General features: G+C 36.8%; 1 protein-coding gene across 1 annotated transcript in view; it reads right to left on the bottom strand.

Annotated features, from left to right (window-relative positions):
- LOC136832372 (uncharacterized) overlaps window positions 1-21398 on the bottom strand; it is a 104027-nt gene that overhangs the window by 73919 nt on the left and 8710 nt on the right. Inside the window, exons 2-3 of the mRNA XM_067093282.1 lie at window positions 3278-3379; window positions 2431-2598 (exon numbers count right to left, since the gene is read on the bottom strand). Of these exons, the coding sequence (XP_066949383.1) occupies window positions 2431-2598; window positions 3278-3379 (270 nt within the window). The remainder of the gene's footprint in view (window positions 1-2430; window positions 2599-3277; window positions 3380-21398) is intronic.

The following is a 21398-nucleotide window of genomic DNA, read 5'->3' as shown; positions in this document are numbered from 1 at the left end:
CGCGTGTGCATGCGCATATACCCCCATTAACCACGACTGACAGACAAACAGACAGACATTATTCCATTTCCGCAAACGTATGGAAAAGCACTTTACCTGGAATTAAAACTCCCGTCATAATTACCTTTCTCAGACGCGTTCACGCAGCTCTACCTGCCAAGATTTGGAGTGACTTCTAATTACCTTTAAAAGCATCAATTCAAGACCGCTGTGCTAGAACCAGTTTGAGGTACAATTACCGATTGATTCGTAGGCAATAAATTGGAACGCTGAGGCAGCTTTTAGCGTTTGACCTGCTCCAGTGGTAAGGAGTTCGCCCTTTGTGTGCTTGCGATTGTGTATGTGTGTGTGTGTGTGTTTGTGTTTTTAGCGTGGGAACTAATACACGAAATTACCAGGTTACGAAAGGCCAAATATTAATAATCATAAAACAATATTAAAATATTCATAAAAAAATCTCATAATCGCACGAATCACCAAGATGGCGAATCGATCCACAGTGATGTCAGTGTAAATATACATCAAGAATATATCTAGAACGAAACACCAGTACCCATATGATTCTCCAGACTGATAATGGAGATTCGAGCAGATTCTCGAAAGCTCTCGTTTTAAATATATTATATATATATATATATATATATATATATATATATATATATATATATATATATATATATATATATATATATATATATATATATATATATATATATATATATATTTTACACTGACATCATTGTGGGTTTATAAACCAACATCTTTGTTGTCTAAAGGATATGTGACACCTGAGTTGGTGTCACACAAACTCGCTTCCCCGTATAAGGAGAGATGACACCAGCACGTTTTCTGACACACATCGGTGTCACACGACACGTTCTCGGTGTCTGAGCAATCTGCTACGTGACTCAGAACAAAACAGCCAATATTTTATCCTGCACTGTTGCAAAATATAAGTAACACAATTCTCCCCGTGTTATACCATTTACTAACATTTTTTATCTAATTATTTATTAATTCGTCAATTATTATTTTCTTTTTTAACAAGTGATCTCTTCTTTCTGTATTTCCTGTTACCTTCTGTTACTTCTTTCAAATGAACACCATAATATTCTTTGGAAGCTTGAATGTTAAGCCAACGGCCCCTTTGGTGGGCTTGTTCCATTTGAATAGGGTTCATATTCTGAATAATAATAATAATAATAATAATAATGCCAATAATAATAATAATAATAGTAATAATAATAATACTAATAATAATAATAATAATAGAAAAGACCTTCTAATACAGGTTTTGTTAAACAAAATGGCAGTTTCAACAGCATTTATTTTACAGGTAAACGCTCAATAAAATAAATGCTGTTGAAACTGCCATTTGTTTAACAAAACCAATAATAATAATAATAATAATACATTATAATAATAATAATAATAATAATAATAATAATAATAACAATAATAATAATAATAGGCATTTACGTTACAATCCTGTTAGATAAAGCCACGGGCTTAAATACATTAGCCGTAGAATCGACTTTATCTTGGCGTTAAAAGTTCTCCTTTTTTTAATTTTTAAAGCGCAGAGGCCGATGGGACGGGCAATCCAAAGCCTTAAAGAAACTAGAACATGGGATCTTCCAAAGCCTGGCAGTCCAGGGGAACAAACAGCCCATCGTACAGTACTCCCAAGACACACCCAGCGTAAATATCAGAAGAACCCAAGTGAATGCAGTTCAAAAATAAACACTCTTATTTTCTTACTTCCTTCTTTGGGCTTTCTTCTTTCGTCTTGCCTCTTGCGGACGGGGGAAAAATTTTATTTTTCTTTGCTTCATCGACGCGGCTGTTTGTTTTAAACGTTGGGCGCGAATCAGGTGGAAAGATTTTTGCATATTGGTTTTGCAATCAGCTCGGGTTTCCCGCGATGCTCTTGTTTAGACAGACAGACAGATCGACAGAGACTCCAAGGGGAGAGAAACCGAGGCGGGAGGGGAGGGTGTAGGTTGATAATGGTGAAAGAGAGCGATTTGTTGGCTTACTGGCATGAATAACTCTGTGAGAGAGAGAGAGAGAGAGAGAGAGAGAGAGAGAGAGAGAGAGAGAGAGAGAGAGAGAGAGAGAGAGAGAGAGAGAGCTGATCATCAGAAGGCCGATCATCGGCAAAGGCAGAGTAAAATTTACTACAAATTATTTCTGGAAGTCTTTCCCAGACCCCTGTTATTGTCATTCCTGTTCTCTAGAAGTTTCTTCTCTCTGATTTCGTTGTCCTCAGCTGTCTTCTTCCCCCCTTTAGTTGTCAGTGGGTCAGGGATAATATCCTTTCCCCTTTTGTTGTCCTTGGTTGCCTCTCTCTGGTTGGCTGCTCTTGTTGTTCTTGGTTGTCTTTATCCATTCCTGGTTTTGGTGTCCTTGGCTGTATTCCTCTGCTACCTGCTTCCCAAGTCCTTGGCTGCCTTCTCCATCACCTGTTTTTGTGGTCCTTGGCTGTCCTCGGCTCCCTGTTTTTGTTGTCCTTGGCTGTCTTTTTCAGCCCCCTGTTTTTGTGATCCTTGGCTGTCTTCAACGCAATTTCTGTGGTCCTTGGCTGTCCTTAGCTTCCTGTTTTTGTGGTCCTTGGCTGTCTTCAACGCAATTTCTGTGGTCCTTGGCTGTCCTTAGCTTCCTGTTTTTGTGGTCCTTGGCTGTCCTCAGCTAGCTGTTTTTGTGGTCCTTGGCTGTCCTTAGCTTCCTGTTTTTGTGGTCCTTGGCTGTCCTTAGCTTCCTGTTTTTGTGGTCCTTGGCTGTCCTTAGCTTCCTGTTTTTGTGGTCCTTGGCTGTCCTTCTCAACTCCCTATTTCTGTGGTCCTTGGCTGTCCTTAGCTCCCTGTTTTTGTGGTCCTTGGCTGTCCTTCTCAGCTCCCTGTTTTCGTGGTCCTTGGCTGTCTTTTTCCATCCCCTGTTTTAGCAATTCCTTGGCTTTCCTTCTCAGCTACTCGTTTCTGTGGCCCTTAGCTGTCCCTCTCATTTCCCTATCTGTCGTCCTTGCCTCAGATTCTTTCAATTTCTGTAAACCATATTTATGAATTTGAGAAATAATTTCGAGTATTATTGTGAATTCCATTTCTGACTTTGAATCTCAAGCATTTTTGTGAATTCCATTTTTTATTTAACTATATTTGCTCTCCCCGTATTATGGCGTGGTTTTTCTCCTATCAGATTTCTTCTTCTTCTTCTTCTTCTTCTTCTTCTTCTTCTTCTCAGGTTTTGGTTCAATTTTTATCTCTACGACTTTTTTTACTTTAGCTGTCTCTTCTTCTTCTTCTTCTTCTTCTTCTTCTTCTTCTTCTTCTTCTTCTCCTCCTCCTCTGCAGTCCTTGGCTCAAATCTATCCCACTCATCCCTTGTGTAGAGAACGTGACATCTTGACCCTTTTTGTAGGATAAATCTTTAAATCTTTACCTTCCTCGGATGCTGCCGCGCCTGACATACGAACGCCCTCTCGCCAGCCAGCTTGTTACTCTCTCTACTTTAGATAACGAACGAAAAAGATAAGTTTTCTGTACAGCCGCTACAGCGTATAATCAAGGCCACCGAAAACAGATCTATCTTTCGGTGGTCTCGGTACAATGCTGTATGAGCCGCGGTCCTCGAAACTTTAACCACCGCCCGGGGGTAGCCTATCCTATATCGCTGCCAAAAGCACGATTATGGATAACTTTAACCTTAAGCAAAATAAAAACTATTGAGGCAAGATGGTAATTTGGTGACTGGAGGGCGGATGAATAATATACCAATTTGCAGCCCTCCTAGCCTCAATTAGTTTTAGATCTGAGGGCGGACAGAAAAAGGCGGACGGACAGACAAATAGCCATCGCAAACAGTTTTCTTTTACAGAAAAATAATGGCGCATTTTTAAGCCATTTCAAAAGACGTCTTATATAGAGATATATATATATATATATATATATATATATATATATATATATATATATATATATATATATATGTGTGTATAATATCTTATTTATATTTGTATATATATACAAATATATATATATATATATATATATATATATATATATATATATATATATATATATCATCGATCTCCTAACAGAGACTGATCTTATGCCAGTTAACGGACTTCTGCTCCTTCTGTCCGCGTTATAGCCCCAACAAAACGAGACAACGAGAAAACGCAGCCGGGGGAACAACATTACTTTATCGTCGTTCGAGATACCCGTGGCCATCGCAGGCGCGAGCGCGCGCTCTCTCTCTCTCTCTCTCTCTTTACAGTCCCTCAGGAAGGCAGCAAGACCAGACAAGAGAGTCTTCGCGAACTACCCTCGAGTCAAGGCTGAAGACTCTTCCTCGAAGAAAGAGGGTGGTGGTAAGGAGATAAGGAGATATAGCACTGAGAAGTGGGAGGAGTAAAAGAGGAGAGAGAGAGAGAGAGAGAGGTGAGAGAGAGAGGTGAGAGAGAGAGAGAGAGAGAGAGAGAGGTGGAAGAGAAAGGAAAACGGAATTTGGAAAGAGATGAGAAGGAGTCACCTAGAGAGGTGATTGGTGAGAGAGTACGGAGAGGAGGTGAATAGGGAAGGGGGGATGATAGGGGAGGAAAGTGGGAGAGGGTGGAATGCGGTCCGCAGAAGGAGTTAGGGGTGGTGAAATGAAACAAAGTGAGTAGGAAAAAGCAAAATGAGAGAAGCAAGACAAGACCAGAGAACCGGCCAACAGAAAACAGTGTCCGCTAAAACAAGAACACAAATAGCTAATATGTATATTGAAAGAGGAAATGGAGTGGGGACACTTACAAAGGAAAGTAGAATGTAGTGATGTGAGGGGAGAGTCAGACGTCTTCAGAATGCAGAGATGAAGAGCTTTCTTGGGTTTTCTTGACCATTGTACTGAGAGAAATGGACTTAGGCATGTCATACATCATGCATTGTGTCGAGCCGATGCATGAGTAAGTTGAAGGTTTCTTCTCAGTTTATCCTGTTTGGCAAATGCATGATTATATACATATGTATATATAAATAAATCATATGTATACATACATATATACATGATAAATGTGTAAGTAATAGATACGAAATTGATTTCCCATTCGCGGTGCCAAGGGTTTCGAAACAAGAGGTCCGGTGCCTGTAATGCTTTCGTCATTAGCGGGGAAGCGTATTGTACTGGCAGAGGCGACAAAGGAATTGGCAGTTGGCTAATGGGAAAATAGCTGAACGGCCATCAGTAGTCTATGATGGGCTCGAATTCAACCTTACATAGTGTATGTGCTTACTGTATGTATGTATATGTATTAGTATGCACGTATGTCCGTATGCATGTATGAATTTGTGTATATATATATCACACAATTGTACTGTGCATTCGTACAAAGAATATTAGGGACTCATGTAAACAGGATGGTAACAAATGGAGATTTTATTTTCCACTGCTACCGGACGATGGGGACAGACTGGTCCTTGATAGCTTGTAACTTTTGTACATAAATCTCCGTTAGGTACCGTCTTGTTTAAATGAAGTCTCAGACATATATATATATATATATATATATATATATATATATATATATATATATATATATATATATATATATAATATATATATATATATATATATATACATAATTACGTATTTACATAATCACTCAAATATCTTTCTTTACCTTGGAAAGTCGCCTAAGAACACAGGGGTGGCAGAGGGGGATAAATATTTCTATATAACGGCTCTCCCTATTTCGTGCCAACCCCTCGCCTCGTCCTACCGCCTCTCCTACGACAGAAGAAGAAGAAGAAGAAGAAGAAGAAGAAGAAGAAGAAGAAGAAGAAGAAGAAGAAGAAGAAACTCCCAACTATTCAAATTTACTTTCCCCTTCGGATTAGAAGGAGTGGGGGACCACAAAAATGGGGAGATTCGCCCCATCTCTCACTACCAATCGCATGGGAACTTTTTGGTAAACGAAAGTAAAAAGTCGGAGGGGGAAAAAATCCACACTCAAAATGTTTGGCTTTTGTGAGTTGGGGGAGTTTTAAAAGGATACTTTCGGTTAACTCTAAGCCTGGACGTGATGATAAACACCTAGTGTGAATAAATTTATATATATATATATATATATATATATATATATATATATATATATATATATATATATATATATATATATATATGTATATATGTATATATATAATATATATATATATAAATATATATATATATATATATATATATATAACACTATATATATAATTATAAACATATAATTATATATATACTAGTACGCCACCTAAAAGATCTGAGATCGATCCCATGAGGGAGAAAACGGGAAAAGGGGGTTTACGGCTCAGGTGCTTCCAATGAATTATCTACAGCAAAAAAAATATACAAAGAAGATTAAAACTATTTACAAGATTCTATAAGGAAGGCCTTCTTTATCAATAAGAGATAAAAAAACATTGCTTCCGTTGTCAATAAGGAATATAGAGAATTCCCCCGCTGTCAATATGAAATGTAGGGAATGCTTCCGTTGTCAATAGACTCCATTGTCAATAACAAATAAAGGCAAATCCCCCCATTGTCAATACGAAACATAAGGAATTCCTCCACTGTCAATAAAAAAAATAAGAAGGGAAATGTCTCCGTTAGCAATAAGAAATATTTTTAATGCCTCCACCGTCAATACGAAATGTAGGGAATGCCTCCGTTGTCAATAACAAATAAAGGCAAATGTCCCCACTGTCAATGCGAAATATAAGGAATTTCTCCACTGTCAATAAAAAAAATAAAGGGAAACGCCTTCGTTGCCAATAAGAAATAAAAATGAATATCCCCTGTGCACTGTCATGGAGGAATATCTGAAAAGCGTCCACTGCCATGACATATCAGAAATACCTCCGTTGTCAAGAAGAAATGAGATGATCTTTCTCCACTGTCAAGAAGAAATGAAGTAAAATTTCTCCATTATCAAGAAGAAATGAAGTAAAATTTCTCCACTGTCAAGAAGAAATGAAGTAAAATTTCTCCACTGTCAAGAAGAAATGAGGTGAACTTCCTCCACTGTCAAGAAGAAATAAAGTGAAACTTCGCCTTTGTCAAAAAGATAACAGTGGAAGCTATGGCGAAATCTCTTCGCTGTCAAGACGAAATACATAGGAACGCCTCCACTGTCAAGGAGGAATCCAGGGAGTACCTCCGTTGTCAAGAACGTAAAGATATGCCTAAGCTCTCTAGAAGAAATACGAAAATCTCAAAGGGAAAATTCCCCACTCCCAATTATCTACCTGTCAGGTAATCCTTTAACACTCCTTTGGCCCAGAGGCAAACCAGAGAGAGAGAAAGAGAGAGAGGGAGAAGCTCTATTAGACATATGTTTAAGGCGGGAGTAGTCTTTTATCTAGGTTCAGCTAATTTAGATCTGTATTCCTGGTATAGTACAATGCCTGGTATGGCAGACAATGCACGCAATGGCATATATAATATATATATACATGATCATATAGCATTAATATATATATACACGCAATATATATATATATATATATTATTTATTTATTTATTTATTTATATGTGTGTGTGTGTGTGTATAACTGAATCATGAAGATATGGAACGTGATGAATATATATAAAAATAAAAACAAATCCCACGAAGGAAAAGTGAGAACAACCGTTGTTGTCGAAAGGCCTAGCAACCACTCCGTTGTTTCACCTTCTTTGCAGGTTTTTATATATAGTATATATATATATATATATATATATATATATATATATATATATATATATATATATATATATATATATATATATATATATATATATCAACTGTAGCAAAATACATACCACAACAGGTACAAAGTCCCTTCTCCCCCAAGCACACAAACACATATGCACTCATGCGCACGCCACATACACAAGCCGCAAGAGAGAGAGAGAGAGAGGGGGAGAGGGGTTTCTAATATAAAGATAAATTGGTTTCTGACGACTTCCAATCGAGTGACGGAATGGAATTTTTCAAGTTTCCTCGACCCGTCAACATTCCAGAGACTAAGAGGTATTTTTTTTTCTCTTCCGTTCAAATTAAAAAAAAAAAAGAGGTAAAAATGACACAACTGCGAATGGGTGACAGCAGCTGTGCTGATCTGTTTGTTGATAATAGAGGACTCGTTAGAGAGTTCGTTATAGAGCCTTCCGATTAGTATGTAACTAGTATAGAGAGGAAGGCATTTCGAAAATTCAAATGAGAGACAGATTTATTTACCTAACCATTCGCCGGTAATTATAGATTCCTCACAACAAGAAAAGGTGCAATTTTATCTTCCAATGGAAAATCGTTTATTTTCTTTAATAAATAAAGAAAAGGTTTAATCTTATCTGCTTTATGAAAGAGCAAGGGTTCAATTGTATTTACCTATACAAAAAATGTCAATGATTTCATTTATTATGTATAAAGGGGAGGTCCATTTTTATCCATGAATGATAGAGAAATATCAAATGCTGTCTACTTACGAAAGTAATTTCTAATCAATATAACCAAAAAATTCTACCCCCCACTATAACAAAGATTATGGTAAAAACTATCTTTTTTTCATAACTTACTAAGAATCAAGACTTATATAATACATCGGTAAAAAAAAATATATCGTAACCAAAAATAACTTTTAAAAAATAACTTTAAAGAAGAAAAAAATAACTTTAAAAAATAGCTTGAAAAAGAAATCCCTTTAAAAAAGAAATAGCTTGAAAAAAGAGGAAATAACTTTAAAAAAAGAAGAAATAACTTCAAAAATAAATTAAAAGAAAGAAATAACTTTAAAAAAAAGAAGAAATAACTTAAAAAAGAAATAACTTAAAAAAAAAGAAATAACCTAAAAAAAAAGAAATCCCTTAAAAAAAGAAGAAATCACTTGAAAAGAAGAAATCCCTTTAAAGAAAGAAATAACTTTAAAAAGGAATAAATAACTAAAAAAGAAGAAATAACTTAAAAAAGAAGAAATAATTAAAAAAGAAGAAGAAATAAATAAAAAATAAAGAAATAAGGCCACTGATTCCTCTTGTGGTCTTTTACAGAAACATTGCATAGATCTAAATCCCGTTACAGAAAAAAATACACATCTGAAGAAACCATTCCTTGTAACACATAACAGCAAAACCAGAAAACATCGTAGTAAAAGTATTGCCTCGACGACAGAAGCTTAAAATCCAGGGACAAAACGGTCAAGTCACTTGGACCCTTTGTCCGAACAACCAGAACTCTCTAGCAGCCGGGACACCTTTCCTCCACCTGTATATCGGAAAGACCCAAGAAAAATGAAACATTCGCGAAAGACTAAAATTACGAAACCACAAACGCATCTAAATCACGCAAAATACATATGCGACCACAAACAAAATGCGGTTACCAACAAAATACGGTCACAAACAAAAGACGTTCACAAACATAACACGGTCAAACAAAATGTGATCACAAACATAATGCGGTCACAAACAAAATGCGGTCACAAACAAAATACGGTCACAAACAAATTGCGGTCACAAACAAACTGCGGTCACAAACAAAATACGGTCACAAAATAGATCAGGAGCTATTTGACGTATTGCTATAACCTGACATGTCCTCAACATAAAATGTGAGAGAGAGAGAGAGAGAGACAGAGGAGACAGACAGACAGACAGAGACAGAGAGACAGATAGAAAATAAAAGAAAAAATAAAAATGTTTTATAGGAAATAATTTACGCCTATCGTAGCAAACTTCAAACATTAATATTCAAAGAATTACGATACCCATAACCCAACCTCATCTACCACACCCCCACCCATGCCCCCTTCTTTTTTTTTGGGGGGAGGGGGAAGGGGGGTTTGGGGTTAGCTAACTCTTTTCTGTAAAGTAAGTCGCCACTGTTTGTTATTCAAGAGAAACATCTCTTTTCTGTAAAGTAAGTTGCAACTGTTTGTTATTCACGAGAAATATAACGCCGAGATATACCGTTTTCATGCCACGTGAAGCCTGACAGTCTGACTTTTGACCTTAGGGCAATGATCACACGCGTGTCAAGTTTAAAGAAGAAATTTCCAAAATCGACTGAAAAAAAAAAAGTGGTATCCTGTTTCCCGGGTCTTCTGATACCTTAGAATTAATAGGATGAAGTCTGCCAAGGATTTTTGTTAGGTTTTTTTATTATTTTGATCATTTATTTCTTCCCTTTTCTACTAAGTGATCTCTTCATTCAGTATTTCCTATTAACTTCTGTTACATCTTTCATATGAACGCCGTATTCCTTGGGAGCTTGAATTTCTTCAAGTTAAAGGACATACCAGGCTTATTTCCATATGAATAGGGTTTATCTTCTGAATAATATCTAATAATAATAATAATATAAATAATAATAATAATAATAATAATAATAATAATAATAATAATAATAATACTGGAAAAATATTCAACACTTTAAATTATACGAAAAGTTTTGTAATAATAATAATAATAATAATAATAATAATAATAATAATAATAATAATAATAATAATAATAATAATAATAATACTGGAAAGATAGTCATCGCTTTAAATTATACGAACAAGTTTGAAAATGTTTGATTATTATCAACTCGCTGCTGACATAAACTCAGATATATACAAAACATTTAAGGAAAACCGTTCAAAAATTCATGAAATTAAACATCGCAACCGTTTCGGTAATTTCAGGCTTCTGACAACTCAAAAAAACATTGCTTAAAAGCGAGTTCTAACAATGCTAAATTCCCCGTTAATTTGATAAGCGAAATAGCGAGAATTGAATGATACAAATTTAAAACTCGCGGTTTCATTGCGATCCCGTGGGAGTTTTGTTTCGACGTCTGACAAAATCAAATGTGAACTTTGCGGTTTATTACTGTAACATAACACAGAGAGCTGATCCACGCACATCACACACAAAAAAAAAAATACGCAGACAAGGACGCGGACAAACACATAAATAAATAAATAAATAAATAAATAAATAAATATATATATATATATATATATATATATATATATTACATATGCATATACATATGCTTGTATATTTTATAAATATATATATATATATAATATATACACATATATACATATATACACATAAATTTATATATAAACATATATATAAATTTATATAATTTTATATATATAATACATATGTAAAATATGTATAAAAATCAATATATATATATATACATACAACATAGAAAGAGAGAGAGAGAGAGAGAAAGAGAGAGAGAGAGAGAGAGAGAGAGAGAGAGATTCAGCAGGCATACAAACTGCACCCACATTCATCACACGGTTCATATATCAAGACGACATTCCCTCGAAAACAGGATGCCATCCAGTTGTTGCAAGAATTTCAAACCGAAGCCTTCCAGAGACGCCAGACAGTGAACTGGAAAGACCACACACCAACAACTGAGGTCAAAAGCGAAGACATAAAACTGATGAGGCATAATAACTGAGATGACATGAAAAGTACATTGAGAACGGAACCGTCAATTTATGACCGGGAAAAGAACAGGTAACGAGACTCAGTTCGGAAATGAACAAAGACTCACGATTAGCAGACGGTCTACGACAGACCAGAACGCTACAGGATGCATTACTATTTCAGACGGGTAAACTTGAGATAATACGGGACATGTAGTACAGAAATCTAAACATTGTATACATGTCCTCTAGCGTGACAGACAGTTGGACAGGCAGGCCAAACAACAGCTAACACGTTCAGTCGCTCAATAATTTTCAGTAGCGGCTGAACAGACTGTGTTACCTCATAACACAATCCGACTTGGTTATGGTTACTTGATTCCTAAAGGCTGCGATGAGAATGACATGTAGAGCGGAAGGTGGAAGGACAGAATGCCTTAATGGCTGGCAGTGGAGGAGAGAATACCCGCTTGGCGGCTGGCATTAAGAAGTGGGAATGTCTTGGGTTGGCAATGGGGATAGAATACCTTATAGTTTGCAATGGAAGATGGAGTACCTTTGGTAGTGCAGGATAGAATACCTTTGATAATGGAGGACAGAATACCTTTGGTAACGAGGGATAGAATAACTTTGGTAACGGGGGATAGAATACTTTGGTAATGGGGGATAGAATACCTTTGGTAATGGAGAACAGAATTTCGTTAGTGGAGGATAGAGTATCTTAGGAAATGGGGGATAGAATACCTTTGGTAATGGAGAACAGAATATCTTTCGTTAATGGATGATAGAATACCTTTGGAAATGGGGGATAGAATACCTTTGGTAATGGAGAACAGAATACCTTTCGTTAATGGAGGATAGAATACCTTTGGAAATGGGGGATAGAATACCTTTGGTAATGGGGATAGAATACCTTTGTTAATGGAGAAATGGGGGGATAGAATACCTTTTTCGTTAATGGAGGATAGAATACCTTTGGAAATGGGGGATAGAATACCTTTGGTAATGGAGAACAGAATACCTTTCGTTAATGGAGGATAGAATACCTTTGGAAATGGGGAACAGAATACCTTTAGTAATGGGGGATAGAATACCTTTGGTAATGGAGAACAGAATACCTTTGTTAATGGAGGATAGTAATGGAGGACAGAATACCTTTCGTTAATGGAGGATAGAATATACCTTTAATGGAACAAGTACAGTAATGGGGGAAAGAAAACAGACCCAGTTTCTACCAAATTACTTCAAGTAAGTGGGAAGAAACATACATACATTACATACATACATACATACATACATACATACATACATAAATACATAAACATAAATAAAATTATTCAGTTTAAGCCTTTATGGGGCAACAAGGAATATAAATAATGGAACAGTGCAGGAATTTAATCTTCCCTGGATCCAAATTTGAGCAACAAAAGGAATAAAAAAAAATTTAAAAAAAAAAGCTTTTTCTCGTCCAACTCAAATCATCTTTGTTGTACAGAGTCCCGACGTCCACACTAACCCTCTTATCTCCTTGAGCACCTGAAATAAGGGTTCGTGCTGGTATAAGGCCGTCTTATGTATGTTGTAAGTTTCGCGATGCTAGCAAACAACCTTTGACCTCAACCTTAATTTATTCTTTTACCCGAAATACCGGAAAATTTTGAGGTACAAGATTAATTCATTGAATCAAGAGCAGAAATTTAATTTTAAAAACATGAATTTTGAAAAATTTACTTTAATGAATTGAAATTCATTTGATCAGGTACTATATGCAAACGAGCAGCCTGGCTCCCGCAGCTTTCAAGTGAAAAGTCAAAGACAAAATGAATGCGAGCAAAATGCTTAAGACAAGACTCCAAATTAATTTCGAGTATTAGGAACGTACCACCCCTGTAAAAAAAGAAAAATAAATAAATAAAAAACTTAAGACAGACAGAAAGCCAAATTCAAACGAAACAAAGAGAAAAAACATCATTTCAAATTAGGTGAAATGATGACCACATCTGGCTTCTTCAGCCAAGATGATTAATAATGTAAAGGGGTTAAGGGGAGTTGGGATGAGGGGAGGAACAGAAGGGAGGTGGGGAAGAGGGGCTTTCACGGCTTTCACCTGAACTTGCGCGCGCGCGCGAGCGAAAAATTTCGATGGCGTTCCGACTGGATTGCGTATGTATGTGTGTGTGTGTGTGTGTGTGCAGAAGGTGGGGGGAGGGGGAAACAGAGGCATGGGTGGTAGGGTGTAAGGTGGGGAGGAGGGTTTAGGGTGGGAGGAGGGGAACGATGAGGGCTGGCCCAAAAACGTTTAAGTGTCTGCTCCGTTCCATTAAGGCTTGGTCGGTCGAACAAACGTTTCGTACTTGACTGGTCGGTTCCCGTGTGCCTACCTGTCGACAATAGAATGGGAGAGAGAGACATTTTATCCTGAGAGAGAGAGAGACAGAGAGAAAGAGACAAAGAGGTTTTTATCCTGCTTGAAATCGTTTTTAGACAGACAGAAAGAGACAAAGGGTTCTTATGGGCTCCTGCAGAAAGAGAGAGAGAGAGAGATAGAGAGAGAAGAAAAAGAGAGAGAGTAGAGATGAGAGAGTTTTTTATCACCTTGTACGAATACAGACAGCACTGGGATTCGGAAGCATTAAGAGACGAAATAGGGGGGTGAGAGAAAGAAAAACACCCTTGTCTTGTAATATGAAGAGAGAGAGAGAGAGAGAGAGAGAGCCAAGGACCGCCGAGCAACCGAGAAAGGAAAGACAACAGATGGGGCAGAATTCGCAGGTGATGATGATAATGATAATGATATCGCCAGATGAGCCCTGGAGCGAAAGGGGTCAAAAATAAAAATAAGTAAATAAATAAATAAAGGAATTTTGGGGCTTCTGAGTTTTGAGAGTCGTGATGGGCTCAGCGCTGAAGAAGATGCGTCGGATGTCTCGGGAACAAGAAGGACAAGAAGAAAAGAAAAAAATACAAGGTATTATTATTATTACTATTATTATTATTATTATTATTATTATTATTATTATTATTATTATTATTATTATTATTATGCCATGCTCACTGTTGGGTTATAGTGTCATTGCCTACACAAGCCTCTCTCTCTCTCTCTCTCTCTCTCTCTCTCTCTCTCTATATATATATATATATATATATATATATATATATATATATATATATATATATATATATATATATATATATATATATATATATATGTATGTATAATGTATATATATATATATATATATATATATATATATGCATTTATATATGTGTGTGTGTGTGTGTGTGTGTGTGTGTATGGCTTTCCACAAAAGCTCAAAGCACTCGCCCTAAAAGCCACTCCTCACGACACATAACGCACAAACCCCCTCCCTCACGACACGCCCACATTCCGGTTCTAACCGGACAAAGCTTCTAGAACTTTCGAGACAAAATGCTGACAGAGCCCTTCCGGCTATATCTAAGGTGATTTTCGTTCAGGCACTCCGCAGTCCATCAGGCATTCACCTATGCGCTGGAACGTGCTGAGCGCCGCAAAAACACTACACTGTCACGTATCAACTGCAACTAACAGAAATATATGTAAATATATGCATATGTGTATCTAATCTCCACCCTGGATTATCCCTTGATCCTTTGTCCCTGTCTTTTCTGTTTAGAGAACTTACTGCCCAGATTAACAAACTGTAACCCCACCCCCACCTTCTGTTTTTGTGTATAAATCTCTATCAACTTCTTTTGTATTCAGTGTGAACTTGAAAATGTAGGATAAACTACGAAAGTACTCGTTCAAAGCCCCGGTTTCACTCGCCTTCCGACGTGGATTCAGTGATGTGTATCTAAGTATGTTTATGCAATTGTGTGCGTGTGTGTATTCTAAGTACCGTATATAAACAGGCAAACTTTTATAAAGTCTACACCTTCCTCCCTGAATGTCTGTCCGTGTTCCCCTCAGACTTAAGACATGTTACGGAAGTGTCTTACGGAGAGATTCTCATGCAAGAATCTCCCTTTGTCGAAGCTTCCTAGCGCGCCACACTTCTTTAGGTTGGTAGCAAATGGATATGTCCGTCGCAAGAAATAAAATCTGGTGTGGAGGAACAATGAATGACGGCGGGTGGTTTATCATAATGCTTGAGGCGCTTTTAAAGGGATGAGAGAGAGAGAGAGAGAGAGAGAGAGAGAGAGAGAGAGAGAGAGAGAGAGCATCAACTACGAGATTCAAAAGTACTAGAAGAAGGAATCTGCCTTTGGCCTAAATTTTATATTCAAATTCCTAAACTGAAGAAGTGAGTCTAAATTGTAGGTCAGTCGGTAACCTACCAAAATAATCACTTAAATTTAAGACCGGCCACAGTAAAGTGCCTAAATTTTAAGGCGTGATTTTCAAACGTAGCAAAAACCCTGATACCTAAGGAAAAAAGCAAATAAGGTTCGGAGAAAGAATTTATTTGCTGATTAGTCAAGGATGGGCAACCGAAAACATTAAAATTTATTAAGAATTATTATTTGTAACTTGGTCACTGTTCAGACATGATACACACACATACAGTATATATATATATATATATATATATATATATATATATATATATATATATATATATATATATATATATATATATATATATATATATATATATATATATATATATATATATATATATCTCCTATATATATATATATCAGCCAACACCACTGTGATCAGGTCCATTCAAGGGATAATGAGGTTTCCTCCGCTGGAAAATGAGGACTGATCCATCAATCATCCCCTGATGTGTTGTCTTTGGTCTGACTTCGACAATAGGTCTCTCGAGTTTCATATCAAACGCCAATACTGTACTCCTGTGGAGACGTAATCGTTCTTCTTCTCTCTCTCTCTCTCTCTCTCTCTCTCTCTCTCTCTCTCTCTCTCTCTCTCTTCTGGGTTGTATATAGAACTTTATTCCTTACTTTCATAACATTTTCCGATAAGCGTATACATGGATCTTAATGGTTCTCTCTCTCTCTCTCTCTCTCTCTCTCTCTCTCTCTCTCTCTCTCTCTCTCTCTCTATGTAGATAGAATAATTAAAACTTTAAGATCTATATATACACACCTCAAAAATTTTGAGAAAAAAGAATAGGTTTTATATACAACCCTGAAAAATTTTGAAAGCAAGAGAAGAAAGAGAGAGAGAGAGAGAGAGAGAGAGAGAGAGAGAAAGAGAGAGAGAGAGAGAGAAGAGAGAGAGAGAGAGATTCGTCATTCGCCGTTGTCTCCACAGGTACACACGATTTTATTTTATTCAAATCCCACGGTAATGAATTCACCTCTGATGTTAGATTAAGCTGGCCTACTCCTGGAGCCCGTGCACTATATAGAGCAGTGAGTAAGCAAAAAAAAAAAAGAGCTTCTTATAAGAAAACAAGTAAAAAATTTGCCGAAGTTTCTTCGGCGCAATCGAGTTTTCTGTACAGCGTATAATGCTGTTTAAAATTTGCAGCCACGGCCCATGAAACTCTTAGCCGTGGCCCATGAAGCACAACCACGGTCCGATGGTGGCCTCAGCCACGACCAATGAAACTCAGCCACGACCCGTGGTGGCCTGTTCTACAGCGTTGCCAGGCCAACGATCATTGCTAACTTTAACGTTAAATAAAATAAAACCTACTGAGGCTAGAGGGCTGCAATTCGGTATGTTTGAGGATTGGAAAGTGGATGATCAACATACCAATTTGCAGCCCTCTAGCCTCAGTAGTTTTTAAGATCTGAGGGCGGACAGACAAACAGTCATCTCAGTAGTTTTCTTTTAGAAAAAACTAACATACGGCAATCAGTTTCTTGGGAATCTCTACTTACTTTCAAACGAAGTAAACAGCAAATAAACTGCGAGGTTCTCGATCTATTTAATCTTTGTCAAGGCCGCGAGAGCGATACAGTGGGCAGGCACTGGTCTTCAATTTCACGGGTGTCGCCACCCTAAGACTCCCCTCCCCACTCTCTCTCTCTCTCTCTCTCTCTCTCTCTCTCTCTCTCTCTCTCTCTCTCTCTCTCTAACATAACTTTGAAACATAGGCCTTTCTTCCAGTTACTTTCGCTTTATATCTATGTAATATAAGAAACAAATTTAAACCTTTCTCTCTCTCTCTCTCTCTCTCTCTCTCTCTCTCTCTCTCTCTCTCTCTCTCTCTCTCTCTCTCTCTCTCTCTCTCTCAATGTGCGAGTGCCAGTAGGAATGCATTGAAATTCTTCAATTTTTACTGTTTACGGATAACAAACATTTGAGATACAAGACATAAACGACCCTATCTCTCTCTCTCTCTCTCTCACTCTCTCACTCTCTCTCTCTCTCTCTCTCTCTCTCTCTCTCTCTCTCTCTTTCCCGTTAATGTACAAACAAAGATGTTCAAGATTTTGAGCAGAAAAGAGTAAACAATTTTAGATTTTAAATTTCTCTCTCTCTCTCTCTCTCTCTCTCTCTCTCTCTCTCTCTCTCTCTCTCTCTCTCTCTCTCTCTCTCTCTCTCTATCTTTCCCGTTTCTGTAAAAACTAAGATATTTGAGACTTCGAGTACCAAAAAGTAAAACAATATTAGATTTTCCTTTTATTTTGTGGGTAACTTTCCGGTTCAGGACTGACTTTGATTTTAAAAGAAGATTAATCAGCAAATTCGGATGACCTGTTTGAGCGCTTAATTAAAAATCACTGAAGTTATAGAAGCATATTTTTATCTATACCATTTTTTTAATGTTGCATTGATTACTTCCCAAGTAAGCCCGATCATCTGACCAAAAATATCAGGGATACTTAATTGAATTTTGCCTAATTTTTTTTAAAGGAAACGGGATCATTTGACCAAAATATCAATGGCACTGAATTGAATTTTGCTTAATTTTCTTTTTAAAGGAAACGTGATCATATGAACAAAGCAATCAATGACATTTAATTGAACTTTGCTTAATTTTTTTAAAAAGGAGCCCTGGCCATTTGACCAAAATATCAATGGCTCCGAATTGAATTTTGCTTAATTTTCTTTTTAAAGGAAACCTGATTTGACCAAAATATCAATGACATTGAACTGAAGTTTGCTTAATTTTTTTTTTAAAAGCTGATCATATGACCAAAATATCGGTGATATTGAACTGAATTTTACTTTAATTTTTTATAGAAAAAGAAACCTGACCATTTGACCAAAATATCAATGACACTGAATTGAATTTTGCTTAATTTTCTTTTTAAAGGAAACGTGATCATATGAACAAAATATCAATGACATTTAATTTCTTTAAATTTTTTATAGAAAAAGAAACCTGACCATTTGACCAAAATATCAGTGACACTGAATGGAATTTTGCCCTATTTTTATCTTTCGAACAGGAGAAATCAGATGTACAAAATTGATAATTACGTATATCAACAGTTTAGGCCGTCACAGATACAATTTAATTACCAACTAACCAACATGTCATTACGGGTTTGTTAATACCAGAAAAGTCAGTAGACGGTGACTTTTTGCCTTACAAGTTTTAACGAGCTTCAGACCATTTACCAATATAGCATAGCCTCTGAAAAAAAAAAGTTATCCTCTTTCCCCTTCGTGTTTAATGAAGGCGCGCATGCGCATGCGCTTGCGAACTTTGCTCTAATCGGAAATTTTGTATAGAGTGTAAGACTCTGTCAGCAAGCGTCATCAGATTTTCGGGACAATCTCATTTGATGAAAGCAGTGAATTCTGGAAGCTTTGAATGGGGGAGAGAGGGACTGTGGGACCACGCATAAGGCAGTGAATTGAGTTTTATGTATATTTTTTTTTCTTTAGTTTTTTCTGAGGTGGTGGAGGGGATTACTGAGAGCTTTGGTATCCACGGTGAGGTCTTGTCTCGAAACTGGCGGAATATAACAGAATACAAATTTCTGCATTTTGGTAGTCTAGGCCGGGTGGCATTATATTTATATTCTCTTTTTCAATATCATATATATATATATATATATATATATATATATATATATATATGTGTATATATATATATATATATATATATATATGTAGTATATACACATATATATATGTATCCAGTTGATATATATATGTAAATGTATACATATATATATTATATATACGTATACACTGTATACATACATACATACATATAAACCATAGACGTATCAGCATACTGGAAATCATACACTCACACGAATACTTTAGAAATCAAGACACAACAAATATGTGACCGTCTCTCGCGACAGCAAACGTACAACAGAATCGCGGACTCAGCGTAGACGATGCGTCCCTACTGCGCCCTCTTCGTCACAAAGGAAAATATTATATGACGAAGGAAGTGCGGGATTTTGTAGATGGGGTGGAGAGTGAAGCTAAGCAGATTATCGGTAGGCCTCGCCTTCACAAAAGAAAAAAGAAAAAAAAAACACAAAGACAAAACAAAAAAGAAATTTTTTTAAAATGTGTGAGAATGTTACGAAGTTTTGTGCTCCAGATTAGTGTCCAGAGCCATTACCGTGACAGAGAGAGAGAGAGAGAGAGAGAGAGAGAGAGAGAGGTGGGGAGGAGGGAGTTAGAGAAGAGGTTGGGTTAGGTTGGGACAGAGGTTGGAGTTGGGTTGAGAGAGAGAAGGTGAGAGAGAGTTGGGTTGGGTTGAGTTAAGAGAGAGAGAGAGAGAGAGAGAGGGGTTGGGGTGGACAGGTGTTAGGTTGGGTTACGTTAGCTTAGATTAGGGAGAGAGAGAGAGAGAGGGAGAGAGAGAGAGAGAGGGTTGGGGAGGACGGGTGTTAGGGAGTTGCGAGGTTACGTTAAGTTAGGTTAGGAGAGAGGGGAGAGAACAGTGGGTTAGGTTGGGTTGGGGGGAGAGGGAGGAGAGAGAGAGAGGGAGAGGTTAGGTGGGTTAGGTTAGGTTGTGAGAGGTTGAGAGAGGAGAGAGAGAGAGAGAGAGAGAGAGAGAGAGAGAGAGAGGGTTAATGACAAAATGCAAAGCATGAAGGATTAAGTTTCAATCTGAAACATAATCAGCCCCAAGCCTGCCTGCGATTTAACCCTACTAAAGAGTACAGAAAAAACATATACTACGCAAATAAAAATGCTTTAACATTGGGAAAAACTCTTCTCCCTTTGGTAAAACCTTAAAAGATACGGGTTCAAATCTTCCTACATCGTTTGCAAATTTGTCAAGAATATTTGCTAAATCCTGATAAAATGGGAAAATTAAAGGAAGCATTGGCAAAATTTCAAAAAAACACCAGTTAAAATCTTCGAAAATCCTATCTATAACCTTAATGTTTATATCTTGTTAAATCTTTCCTCTGACATGGGCAACACTGAGCTAAAAATCTTCATAAAGCTAAGCTTTGCGAAACTTTTGTTAAAAAGTCGTGTTAAACTCTTGCTTTAACAGAGTTGGAAACCGCATTGCGATCGTGTTAAAATCTTTATCCAGAATCTCGCGAAAAATCTTAGCTACTTACTGTAATCCCACGAAAAAAAAATCTTGTCAAATATCGCCGCCATTTAAAAGTCTGGCAAAAATAAACCTTGCTTCCAGCAATGACGTTTGTTTTCCGTTCATTAACATTGACTTTGTGGACGCAGTGATTCAGATAAAAATTAACGTTTTTCTTATGTTCTTTTATTTTCACTTTCAATTTCTTTTCCATGACTTAATTCGTGGAGGAGCGACGTCAAACGCTGCTAGCAAAATCGTGCGGTCAAAAAGTCTTCACATTCGAGCGAAGGAAAAATTTCAAGAAAAAATCATTAGAAAACGACCCAAAAACAAATCCGATTACGAGCTACGCAGCTCCGAGGGATTTATTCGGGAAATGTTATGATACATTCACGATGCATTTGTGTGATGTATATCCCGCCCGAATATATCATAAATATGTTAGCGGTATATTCGGGCTGGATAAAAACACAAAATATATGAGGCTTAAGCCTGATGAATGTATGGGTTCTAATCAGGAAAT

Source organism: Macrobrachium rosenbergii, chromosome 49 (genome assembly GCF_040412425.1).
Source record: "Macrobrachium rosenbergii isolate ZJJX-2024 chromosome 49, ASM4041242v1, whole genome shotgun sequence".
In the NCBI taxonomy this organism is placed as follows: domain Eukaryota; kingdom Metazoa; phylum Arthropoda; class Malacostraca; order Decapoda; family Palaemonidae; genus Macrobrachium; species Macrobrachium rosenbergii.
This window is presented reverse-complemented; position numbering and strand designations above follow the sequence as displayed.